This window comes from Bubalus bubalis, chromosome 7, assembly GCF_019923935.1.
Source record: "Bubalus bubalis isolate 160015118507 breed Murrah chromosome 7, NDDB_SH_1, whole genome shotgun sequence".
In the NCBI taxonomy this organism is placed as follows: Eukaryota; Metazoa; Chordata; class Mammalia; order Artiodactyla; family Bovidae; genus Bubalus; species Bubalus bubalis.
Genome location: NC_059163.1, coordinates 94,725,139 through 94,738,158, shown reverse-complemented (window position 1 = coordinate 94,738,158; position 13,020 = coordinate 94,725,139). Strand labels below are relative to the sequence as shown.

At 40.2% G+C, this 13,020-nt stretch overlaps 1 protein-coding gene across 1 annotated transcript in view; it reads left to right on the top strand.

Moving 5' to 3' along the window:
* The window catches only part of ARHGEF38 (Rho guanine nucleotide exchange factor 38), a 150,507-nt gene that overhangs the window by 123,393 nt on the left and 14,094 nt on the right, over positions 1-13,020 (top strand). The window contains exons 8-10 of the mRNA XM_006076385.4: positions 5,581-5,685; positions 7,837-7,959; positions 11,410-11,721. Of these exons, the coding sequence (XP_006076447.3) occupies positions 5,581-5,685; positions 7,837-7,959; positions 11,410-11,721 (540 nt within the window). The remainder of the gene's footprint in view (positions 1-5,580; positions 5,686-7,836; positions 7,960-11,409; positions 11,722-13,020) is intronic.

Here is a 13,020-nt window from a genome sequence, read left to right as displayed (position 1 = left end):
CAAGGCAATGCCCTCCTTTTATCTCTGTCTCCTTTCTGCTTTTTAAAATCTCATTTCTTTTAGTACCCTTGGTGTTCATCTTATATTTATTTCACCTGTAGTGTTTAGAGGCCTATCTTAGTGTGATTTTTCCTACCTGTTATCCCTTTCCTCTTCCCCTACCCTCAGGTGACATTATATTCCTGGGTAACTCTTTGGTGTCATCCTGAACACTTTCATCTCAATCCCTAATAAACAATTAATGGATTAGCAAAGCCTCTCAAGCTTTAATGTGCATGAGAATGACCTGAAGAACTTGCCAAAATATAAATTCCTGGGTTCCATTTGGTTCAAACGCGCAACCTCAAAGTTTGTATTTTTATAAAGACTCCAGATACTTTTAAGCTGATCGATCTGGAAATTGAAAATCACAAGATAGAAAGGTCAAGGCCCAGAAGTGGCAATACAGTGGGCCTCTAACCAAAAGTAGGCAGGACAGTTCTTAAGATACTAGATAGTACTTCCCAACCCCCGTTTTCCTGTGCTTGATTTCATTCTTCATTATGTTAGCATCTCTAACAAAAGTTTTTACTTTGAACTAGAGGCAACTGGTTCAGCTCTGACTCTTCTTATCTACCTCACTGTTTGGCTGCTCTGTTTTTTTTTTTCTTTTCATTAAGTCTTTTCAGCTTTCAGACCACTAAACTAGAAGTGGCCTCTTCTCTTCTGAATGCCTAACCCACTTACTCAATGTATCTCAGCCTTGGCCCTGTTCGTATTTGCAGGAGTCAGCACAGAAATTAAAAGCAAAGTTTCTGAAGTCATTCAGACCTGGGTTTGAACCTCACTTCTACCACTTAATAAATATTTGTCTTTAGGTGCATAAATTCAATGTTCAGTTCAGTTCAGTTCAGTCGCTCAGTTGGGTCTGACTCTTTGCGACCCCATGAATCACAGCACGCCAGGCCTCCCTGTCCATCACCAACTCCCGGAGTTCACTCAAACTCACGTCCATCGAGTCGGTGATGCCATCCAGCCATCTCACCCTCTGTCGTCCCCTTTTCCTCCTGGCCCCAATCCCTCCCAGCATCAGAGTCTTTTCCAATGAGCCACCTCTTCGCACGAGGTGGCCAAAGTTCTGGAGTTTCAGCTTTAGCATCATTCCTTCCAAAGAACACCCAGGGCTGATCTCCTTTAGAATGGACTGGTTGGATCTCCTTGTAACCATCTGTAAATTATAGTAGTGGATTATAGTAAGACCTAATACAGGAAGTGGTTGTGAGGATTCAATTGTTGGGGGAGTGTATAATGGCCCTGGTTCTGTCTTGCCGCAGCAAAGATTTGAAATGGCAGACCAGTGTTACAGCTCAGAGTTTTATTTGGCAAACAAAGGATAGTACACCCTCAAGGCATGAGGGCAGGCTGACCCCAAAGGAAAGGCGTCTATCCGTCTTGGCTTCCTCTTTTTATATGTTTGTGTACTCCACCCTTTGAGCCTGCCCTATGCAAATTGGGGGCCTGTTTGTTTCACCTGAGGTTCTCACTCCTGTCCTCGGATTTTCTTTTGTTCCATTTTTTCAGGTTTTTTTCCTCTCTTTGTCTTTTAGCCACTACCATTTTGGACTCCTTTTTCCTATTCTAACTACCTAACACAATGAAATGATACATATTTTAAAAAGTACTTAACATAATGTCTAAGCATTCAATATATTGGCTATCATCATCACTATCTTATTTTGCATATAAAATACTGTTATTTATCTTTTAACCTGCAGACTTCTTAACTCCCTTGCAGATAAAACTTCTTTACACATAATGTATTAATCATATCTTATACTTCCTGTGTTTTATGATGTTTTGCCATCTTAAAAGCTGGGCTTCCCTGGTGGCTCAGAGGTTAAAGCATCTGCCTGCAATGCAGGAGACCTAAGTTTGATCCCTGGGTTGGGAAGATCTCCTGGAGAAGGAAATGGCAACCCACTCCAGTACTCTTGCCTGGAGAATCCCATGGACGGGATTAAAAGAGCTTGCAGGCCAAAGAAAACGCTGGTGGTAGGGCTAACCCACTCTTACAGAGGGCAAAGAACTCAGCTGGAATTGCTTCTTTCATTTGCAGACCAAACAATCCTGGGTCTAGAGCCAAAACCACCTCCTTATCTAAATCTCACAGGTGAAGCCAATACTTCTCTGCCCTAGATCATTCCAAGGGCAGGTACCAGGCAACCAGAAACACTTCTATAGCCCAAAGCCTGCTGGAATTATTCAAACTGGCTAGTCCTAAACATTTTACCCTGCCCCAGCTCTTTCTCTGTGGTTTCTCACAGAAACTCCATTAAAGACTCTAGCCTGGACTTTTCCCTTGCTCCTTCCTGCCAAATGACCCAATCTCACTGATTCCCCTGTGATCCTGCATGACATACAGTGACTACTTCTCTAGGACCTGTGAGTATAATCAACCTCCAAGCTTCATTCTCTTTTCCTCCTGTGGCTGCATTGTCCATTCCCTACGGATATTCTTACAACATATGGCTTATATCATCCTGTACTTACTTCTTGCTTTTCTTCCATTGCATAGAGGAGATAATTCCAGGCCTCCCTCTCTTCAATGTGGAACTATAACACGGGAAGCTTGGGACATTTATGGTGTGTGGCCATAGACTGGGAAAAGGAAAATCTAGATGTTTCAACTAAAGACAATAGTAACAGAATTGAATTGGGAATTCATTTGAAGAAGAGACCGTAGCCTCCATGAACATGTGTAAATGTAATGTAAACAATTCTCCTCTACTCTTTAGGATGTTGCTTCTGACCCAAGACAATACTATTGAGGAACAATATCCAGGTCTTAATCCTGGGCAGGCTCCTGTAGAAGCTGTTCCAGTCTTTAATGCATTTGCCATCAACTTCTGATATTTTCCAATTGCAAACTGCAAGTGAATTGTACTTAAAGTAGCCTGAAGGGATATTAATTAGATTTTTTCCCATTAATCTTTTGAGAGGATGTCCTGTCAGCAATGAAGCATTTCACTGTTAATCAGAAAATCAGCTGCATATGCTGGACTGTAGAAAAGATAAATCTCAAATCAGTCAATTTTGCATTTGTCAGCAGCTCAAGTGAAATATTTGGTGGAGTTAGGGTATAAAACTGTTACCCAAGAGGAAGATTCTATTCCATTCATCACACATATATTGAACTCCTTTGTACCCAACACTGTTAGAGATTGCAAATGCAAAGAGTTCTAAATTCAGACAATTTGGGCTGGAATCCTAGTCCTATTAACATGGGTAAGTTTCTTTAACTTCTTATATTAGGTCACAGAGAGATTCTCTCTCTTATAATCGTCCAGATGTGCTGTGCTGCACAAGATCCTCCAGGATCCCAGTTCCCAGTTTTATGCTGTGCTGTTCCCTAAACATATTGTCTTCATCTGCCTCATTAAAGCTGGGTCACTGCCATGTCTTCAGTCAAAGTCCCAAGGACAATGTTGTAAGCCAAGATTCAGAAATGAAATGCATCACTTCCGCTCACATCCTATTTGCCCAAATTTGCCATGTAACCCAGTTACCAGGGCAGAACCAGCTGCAAGGGAGTCTGGGAAGGGCTGTCTACCAGGGCACCTGTGTGTCCATCTTAAACTAAAAGTGCAGGTTCTATCGGTAGAAGGTCGACATGGGGAATGTTCAAAATGTCTGCCACACCTCCTGGACTTCTGTTTCTTTATCTCTAAAATGGGGGTTATCATAGTATCTACTTCATAGGGTTGTGTAAGACTTACATGAGAAAACGGAAGACAGGTTTTAGCATAAGTGTCTAAAACACATTTGAAAGTGAAGTGAAAGTGTCAGTCACTCAGTCATGTTCGACTCTTTCCAACCCTATGGTATAGCCCACCAGACTCCACAGTCCAAGGATTCTCCATGCAAGAATACCAGAATGGGTTGCCATTTCCTTCTCCAAGGGATCTTCCCAACCCAAGGATTGAACCCAGGTCTCCCACACTGCAGGCAGGCTCTTTACTGTCTGAAAACATAGTTAGAGTGTTTAGTAAATGTTACAGATTTTTATTATTAAGGAAAAATACTTCCTTTCCAATGCTTGTAATCCATCAATGGAGAGAATTGCTTAAATCATTAACTAGTGAGAGCACATAGGATGGCGCAATTAATTTTCTGGAGTGGAGAGAACAGGAATTAGAGGAAGGAGTTGTAGCAGGGGTGACAGTTGAGCAAGTCTTTAAAAAAAAATAAACAGGACTTTGCAGAGAAGAAAATGGACAACAGCATATTCCAGCAAAATAGCACAGCATGAGAAGGCTTGGAAATAGGAAAGTGGAACAGGGAAATATTTTTCATGTCATGATCCTTGAAGCTCTTATTTTAGCATTATCTGGGTCCCAGCCAGGACACATAGAGTAAAGTAGTTGGTCCTTGAAAACTACATTTCAAAGAAATCTGTCCAAGCATTATGCTTCAAACTGGCTCAGAGCACAGAGCTCCTAGGGCAGAGGGTGATGAATTTTGTGCAGATTACAAAGAATGAGGCTAAGGGAGGTGGGAGGGAGGTTCAGGATGGGGAACACGTGTACACCTGTGGCGGATGCATGTTGATGTATGGCAAAACCAATACAATATTGTAAAGTAAAAAGTCATAATAATAATTAAAAAAAGAAAAGCTTTGCAGATAAACAATTTTAAAGGACTTAAAAATATTAAAATAAAATGTCACCATTTTCTATGCATTCAGTTCTAAGGTCAACCATGTAAACTAATGGATGTAAGAACTGAGAACAACTTCAGTTATTAGCCAGTACCAAACTGATTAGACATACCATATTCCATAAAACAGGCATATGTTCACACAGATTTTGCCGATACAAAGCTGGTTCTGATCTTTTTTTGTATAATTTTGAATGTCAAGATATATTTCTAGTCATTAACAGCATAATGTCTTCTTAGAAATTGCCACAAGCACATAAAAAGCATATTTTTCTGAATGCTAACAGATATACATGTAAGATACCAATGACAACAAAAAACTGAACACATGTGAGCACAATCTTAACTCGGCAGAGTTTTGCTACTGGAACTGTTTTTGTTAAGATTATTCATCATCTTTCAAATTTGAGCTGGTAACGAATTATGATATTTCTTTAGCCAAGACCCTAAGAATATTTTCTGAGTAACCACTGGGAAATAAATAGGGATGAATCATATCAGCAAAATGATAAATTCTACTCAATAGATCAAATTTTTAATTTCATTTTTCATTTTATTAATTATCTGATAGACCTACAAATGCAGTGTAATTTAAGAGAACACATATAACACATGCCATTAAAAACTCTAGAGGGAAGTTTAGCATCCCACAGCTACTGTGACTAGGTGAAGCACACAGCTCTGCTGCACTATTGAACATCAGTTGTGTCAATTGTTCGACAAAGAAAGGACTGTGTTAAGACAGTCAGCATAGTATGAAAAGTTTTCATCTAAACAAGGAGTTTTTTCGTAACATGCTGGGCCAATATGGTTTGTGGTTTTCTTAAAAAAAAAATACCAGATTCCTCTGAATTATAAAAATAAATAATTTCATCTATATTTTAGGTGAAAGACAATACCTTTAACAGAGAAGAAAAGCTATTTCGATCTTTAGAAAAGACTGTGAGGCACTGTGTGAAGAACATTTCATTCTGTCTCCAACACATACAGGTGGGTGCGACACCACTGTCTTTTTCAGTGTTTCTCTACAAGAAGGTCTTGATGTCTCTGGTTTTAATAAGGAGTAGATGTGACTGTTCATTCATTTATATGATGACACCTTTGGACCAAATTTGGGAGGCTCCAAGGTGCTGGTGAAGGAAACAAATACAAAGACTTGGGTTTTGCTCTCTGTCCTCTTCCTCTTCCATCCTTCCCCTAATCTAAGTCATCATACAGTGGGACAAGCATGGTTCACGTGCTTGCCACATGGGGCTTTACCATTAGCATAGTTTCTTTATAATATGCTAAATGGTAGACAAGGTAGAAATATTATTTGCTTGATTATACCAACATATGTCTTTCCAGGCCTGAAAACACATATTTGCAAATTTAAGATTAGGACTGAGAGAAAAAAAGAAAACCAAAAGAGGGGAAAAAATAAAACTAGAGAAATTAAAAAGTTAAAAGTGCACAATATAAAGGCAATAAGTTCAGTTCAACTCAGTCTCTCAGTCGTGTCTGACTCTGCGACCTCATGGACTGCAACACACCAGGCCTCCTTGTTAATTGTCAACTCCTGGAACCTGCCCAAACCCACATCCATCAAGCTGGTGATGTCATCCAACCATCTCATCCTCTGTCGTCCCCTTCTCCTCCTGCCTTCAATCATTCCCAGCATCAGGGTCTTTTCTAATGAGTAAGTTCTTCTCATCAGGTGGCCAAAGTATTAGAGCTTTAGCATCAGTCCTTCTAATGAATATTCAGAGTTGATTTCCTTCAGGATTGACTGGTTTTATCTCCTTGCAGTCCAAGGGACTCTCAAGAGCCTTCTCCAAAACCACAGTTCAAAAGCATCAATTCTTTGGCACTCAGCTTTCTTTATGGTCCAGCTCTCATGTCCATTTGTGACTACTGGAAAAACCACAGCTTTGACTAGAGGGACCTTTGTCGGCAAAGTAATGTCTCTGCTTTTTAATATGCTGTCTAGGCTGGTCATAGCTTTTCTTTCAAGGAGCAAGTGTCTTTTAATTTCATGGCTGCAGTCACCATCTTCAGTGATTTTGGAGCCCAAGAAAAGAAAGTCTCACTGTTTCCATTGTTTCCCCATCTATTTGCCATGAAGTGATGGGACCAGATGCCATGATCATAAAAACCACAAAAACCCACATGTACATCTCAAATTCAGCTGTAGGGTACCTCCCAGTCAACCCCAAAATGGAGATATGATCATGCAATTTTAAGACAAACCAAATATCTCTATTTATTTTATAACTGGTAATTTGTAACACCCACTTTACAGTTCTGATCCTTTTCCAGGGGATCTTTCCCACCCAGGGATCAAACTCACATCTCTTGCCCTGGCAGGTGGATTCTTTACCACTGAGCCACTTAGGAAGTCCTAGTTAATAAATGGTCCCTTCCTATTTTCTAGTTTTTCTCTTGGATATGTTTTGGAAGATGTTTGCATGCTTTAAAAGATGATCATACCAACAGAAGATTAAGCTGACAGGCATAGTGATTTGGAGACAAGGTTCTATGTTACATAACCAACAAGCCATATTCTTTTTTTTTTTAACTGATGCAAGACCTGATTTTGCAGTCAGATTTGCTAATCTCTTCCTAAAGCCCTGACTTCTATGAAAGGAAAATCAAACCATAGTTATAACATCCAGAGGGCAGTGGAAACCCTGTGCCTGATACACTTTTCAAGGAGTCAGTGCCTCCTGGGAACATCTACAGAAAAGTCTTCTATTTCCACTAACTGATTCAACAAAAGTGTGATCATCTTCTCTTAAAGAAAAGATTAAATTCATCAAGGAAAACTGACGACTTAAATCAAAGAGGAGTGGTTTTTTAAATAAGAGATCTGTAAGAATTGAATGATTAAAAATAGCCAACAAGGGAATTTAAGATGGATTCTACTTAATAAAAAAGAGTGTCGTACCAACGGAGCAATATGAGAAAGCAACAAAGGGAAAAGTAAGGATATAGGCAGTTACAAGAAACCTAACTGTGCAAAGTGTTTACAGAATTTTTCCTTCCCTTTGTCTTTTTCTCTCGGTGGTACCAGTTATATTGATGAAGTGCACACTTGGGATGCACTTCCTTGTACTCACTTCAGAACTTTGCACTTTTGGTAACTTTGCTCTTGGCTTCCAGGATGCCATGCCTTTAGCTCTGCAGAGCATGATGGAGCTCCAGGAGATTTCACACAACAAAGATGAGGAGGAGAGCAGCTATTCAGAGTCTTCAAGTAATGCCCCAAATCCCTCTGAAGACTTTGTAAGTTATTTATATTCACAGATGAATGCAAATGGAAATAGTAGGGTGAGAAGAAAAGCTGCTTTTCATTTACTTCTTTGGAACTAAAAATAAAACGTGCACTAAAGCAAATACTAATGTGAAAATTAGTAGATTTAAACAGGAGTTTTTTTAATCATTAAATATTTTGAAGTGGATTTGTGAGGCTTTTATTATAATCAAAATTTAAGAGGGCTCCAGACTGTGTTTGTAGGATATCCAGTGTCTGTGCAGCTTTTAAAATCAACATGCAAATGGTATATTAGGGATTTATTAAGTTAGGAAGCTGTGATTTTCTTAGAGGAATCTCTGGAAATGCCTAGAGTTTTTACAGGAAGAGTGAAGATATTCTGTGAGGATGACTTTTATTAACATACTATACACTGGAATGTAAGAGAGTAATAGTCGCTCAGTTGTATCCAACTCTTTACGACCCCATGGACTGTAGCCTGCCCGGCTTCTCTGTCCATGGAATTCTCCAGACCTGAACACTGGAGTGGGTAACTGTTCTCTTCTCCAGGGGATCTTCCCAACCCAGGGATCGAACCCAGGTCTCACACATTGCAGGCAGATTCTTTACCATCTGAGTCACCAGGGAAGCCCAAGAATACTGGAGTGGGTAGCCTATTCCTTCTCCAGGAGATCTTCCTGACTAGGGATCAACCAGGCATCTCCTGCATTGTAGGAGGATTCTGTACCAGCTGAGCTACCAGTGAAGCCAAGTAAGACCTTTCTGTTCACAAGGGGCTTTTATTTAAGAGTCATAGATCTTCTGTTCTGTGGTAAAATATTTGTTTCCTAAGAATTATATAAAATATACAGAATTATAAAGCAAAAATTGGGAATCATTAAAAACATGCTTGAGGCAAGAAAGTATTTGGGCAGCAAACTAGTCTGAGTAATATTTATTTTAATTTAGTATCTTGGGCTAGATAGGTATTATTATTTCATAATAATATTTCAAGTATTATATAAAAGATATAATAGACTCCTCCATCATCCTGAAGGTCCTTGAAAATGACATTGTTTTTGTATTGGTATTATTGGCATTTGGGGTCAGATGAATCTTCACTGAGTGGCCTTTGTATTGGAGGATATTTAGCTTTCCTACCAGGCTCTGAATCCCAGTAAATGTCTGCCATCTCATATTTTTGAATTCTGGGAAGTGATACAACACCCACTCCAGTAGAAAAACACCCAGAGACATCTAGCTTTCCTGGCACTGGGTAATGGAAAGTCATGATTACATCTGAAACTAACATGGTAGATTAGATGGATGGGAGGGAGGAAGGGGGTGGGAGAGACAAGGAGAAAGGAAAGGGTTTTTATAACATGTTAAATGGAAAAAATGTGCCTTGTTCTTTATATGTTTTCTGGACTTAATTACAGTGAGCACATTTTAGAAAAGTCCTCATGGGTTTGCTCTCTGGTTTAATTCTGACTCATTAAGGTGATAAATATTTATTGAACACCCTGTAAGACCATAGTATATAGCTTCTCCATCATCAAGCATGCTCCAGAACCTGACAGAATGAAGAGATAAGGTGTCCTTCCCTACCTTGCATAAAACCACAGGATGATAAATTAGGCTAAATTAGAAAGCTCAATATAAAAGTACCTTTGTATGAATAAAGTGTATTGAACTCTTTTAAAAAATCAAATATTAAGCACTCAAATCTAAAGGCAGAGCAATTGTTTTTATCCAACCATGAGAATATCTATCTACACATTTTGTATAGCACAAAATATGAGAATAAAATCTGATTCTTATTTGTTCCAATCATAATTCCTATGTACAGATGAACTGGTTCATGTCTGTGGGTCACAGAACATATATATTGTAACTATATTCTAATATTGTAATTAGTGGAATAGGAAATGACAACCCACTCCAGTATTCTTGCCTGGAAAATTCCATGGACAGAGGGGCCTGGCAGGCCATAGTCCATGGGGTCACAAAGAGCTGCACATGGCTGAGTGACTGAGCATTGTAATTAGATTATTCATTCAGCTATGTCACAAACACAGTAATTCATCGCAGAACAGTAAACAGATTCTTTGCTTAGTTGACAGACTCATTAAATAATCTGCAGGTGTATATTGATTATTTTATAAGCTAGATATCAAATTTAATCTGTGCTGGCTATTGCTGGCCCCAATATGAGATTGGTTTCCCTCCTCTTCTCCAGTTCCCATGAGTTCATACAAAGTTACCAGAGTTCATGAGTGCGTGCTAAGTCGTTCAGTCATGTCCGACTCTCCTCTGTCCATGGGATTCTCCAAGCAAGAATACTGGAGTGGGTTGCCGTGTCCTTCTCCAGGGTATCTTCCCAACCCAGGGATCTAACCCAAGTCTCCTGCGCTGGCAGGCAGGTTCTTTACCACTAGCATCACCTGGGAAGCCCTACCAGGGATCACATAAGTTATTTAATACAAACTGCTGCTCAGATGCTGATTCCCTAGAACATCTTTCAGGGTACAAAAGAGAAATCTTTTTCCAAATTGCTATAGCCTAATCATGACACCCAAGCATATATAATAAAGGGAAATATTGGGTAGTTAGCAAACATAGGAGACTTAGAACAGAGGGGAGGCAAGAGGAAACAAAAGAAATTAAATATAGACTGCTCAGGTGCTGGCATGGAGCTAGACAGTGATTCAGTGTTCATTTTCAATGCCTCAGACCCACAAATATAACAATTTAGGACACAGGATCATCATCGGCTTAATCCTGCAAGGTATTTAAAGAGGAAGCAATAACTATCTAGCCATTTCCGTAACATGAACAAAATACCTGTAATAAGGGGGTACTCTCTGTATAGAAGGTACAATTGCACTACCAAAATTAACCAGCAGGGTAGACAGGGAAGGGGTGGTGGTTGCAGGTGTGGAAGGAACAGGACATAGCCTCTCCTAAGACCAACTGTCCTCCTTTTATTGCTAGCAAAGGAGGCGAATGATATGTGCATTATTAATAATACAGGTTTGGTAGTCCAAGGTGGAGATTACCTGCAATGCTATATTCGGGAGGAGCTCCACTTGGCTCTGAGATTAGAAAGAAGGGGAAGGGGAAAGTGTGGAGGGAGATGGCCCCACTGACAAAGCCAATGGTTGTGGAGAGAAGACTGGAGCATAGTTTGGGTGTGCAGGTTTCAACTTTTGTAGTCTTCTTCCTGTTCACTCTTCAGTTCCAACGTTAGAGTCTAGAGTTTCTATTTTAGGTCCTTGCACAGGTTTAGCTAGACAAAAAAAAAAAAAAAGAAAGAAAGAAAGAAAGAAACACAACACGATCCCTTGCTCTTCGAACTTGGCTGGGTACTTTGCTGCCTTCCTTTGTGCTCCAGCAAGGAGGAAGTAAGCCTGTTGCTAACAGCTCCGGGCTTGGTATCGGGTGTTCCTCTCCGTCATGGCGTTGTTCTGCTCTTTTGGCAGGCAGCTCATTTGCAGAAGCTCGTCCTGACGCCCCTGTCAGCCCTGCTGTCCCTTTTCCCAGGGCCTCAGAAGCTAATCCAGAAACGCTATGACAAACTGCTGGACTATAACAGCTACTTGCAGGGGGCGGCGGCGGATGAGTCAGACTTGGCCAAAAGGGAATATGAGGCCCTCAATGCCCAGCTGGTGGAAGAGCTCCAGGTGTTCAATCTGGCCGCGCGGAAGATCCTCCTCAATTGTCTGTGCAGTTTCGTCACCCTGCTCAGGGACCTGATGATCGTGGCCCAGCGGGTTCACACCACCACGGTGCCGGTAAGCACAGCAGCAGGATCTGTCAGAAACCACACCGTGCAAAGCAGCCTGCTCATAGCGTGCTTGAGTGTGGTGTGCATGAGTGTGGTGTCCGTCAGAGAGTGTTCTGCTCCTTATCCCTCTTCCCCACAGGAAGCTAAAAGCAAGTTTCCTGGTGCGGGTTTACTGTGACTTACACACACGGAGTTCTTTTTGGAGATTCCTTTTCAAACACCGAACATCTTTCAGCTTGGCTCCCTTTGTTGGCAGAGCCAAAGTAGCTCCATCTGCCTGATGCGATCTTGAAGCTTATCAATTTATATTTTGTATTATCTTCCTATTCAACAGTGTCTAAATGTTAACCATGACTTAGACATGGATCCAAAAATAAGGCCATCTCAGTGTAGTGACAGAAATAGGATATCTGTCAAACCAGTCTTTGTTTTGCTTTTGTGTTTCTCTGAGGAATAGAAGCCTGATGTGTGTGTGTGTGTGTGAGACAGAGAGAGAGAGAAATATGTGCATATATATATGCATATATCTAAAACAGGGCTTCTTGGTGGCTCAGCAGTAAAGAAGCCGCCTGCAATGCAGATGTGGGTTCCACCCCTGGGTCAGGAAGATCTCCTGGAGGAGGAAATGGTGATCAATCCACTCCCGTATTCTTGTGGGGAAAATCCCATGGTCAGAGGACCCTGGTGGGTTACAGTCCATGGGATCACAAAGCCTCGGACATGACAGAAGCGACTGAGCATGCATGTGTATATAAAACATAGATATAGTAGTACGAAAAATATATATCTATACCTATATATCTTAACTTTCCATTAGGGTATAATTTTATAATCATTTTCTGAAGAAGAAGAAAGATATTTACAGCCTAATATCAATTTAAAAAAAAATTAGCTTCGTTACCTGGCCTTTTAAGTGTATTACTTATCTTTCAGCTGGTTAGATATTTAATGGACATTTGGAGAAAAATATATTGTATAATTAACTTTTAACTTATCCTCTGAATTAAGTTAAGTTGGATAAATAGGTGCTACATTTACTTGGCTCAAGAGAAAAAGCTATATAAAAATGTATAAGCAGCCTCACACCCATTCTGACTCCAAACCACCTCATCTCCTGCTCTCACCCCCATTGACATTAGTTATTTTTATTGTGCCATTAAAAATAATAAATGTAAATATGTGTTTTATTTCTTACACAAACTAGCAAACTATAGTACCCTTCTGCAGCTTGTGTTTAACATCCATGTCAGTACATGGCCTCATCATTTCTTCTACATCTTTATATGTCTACTGCATAGTTGTACAA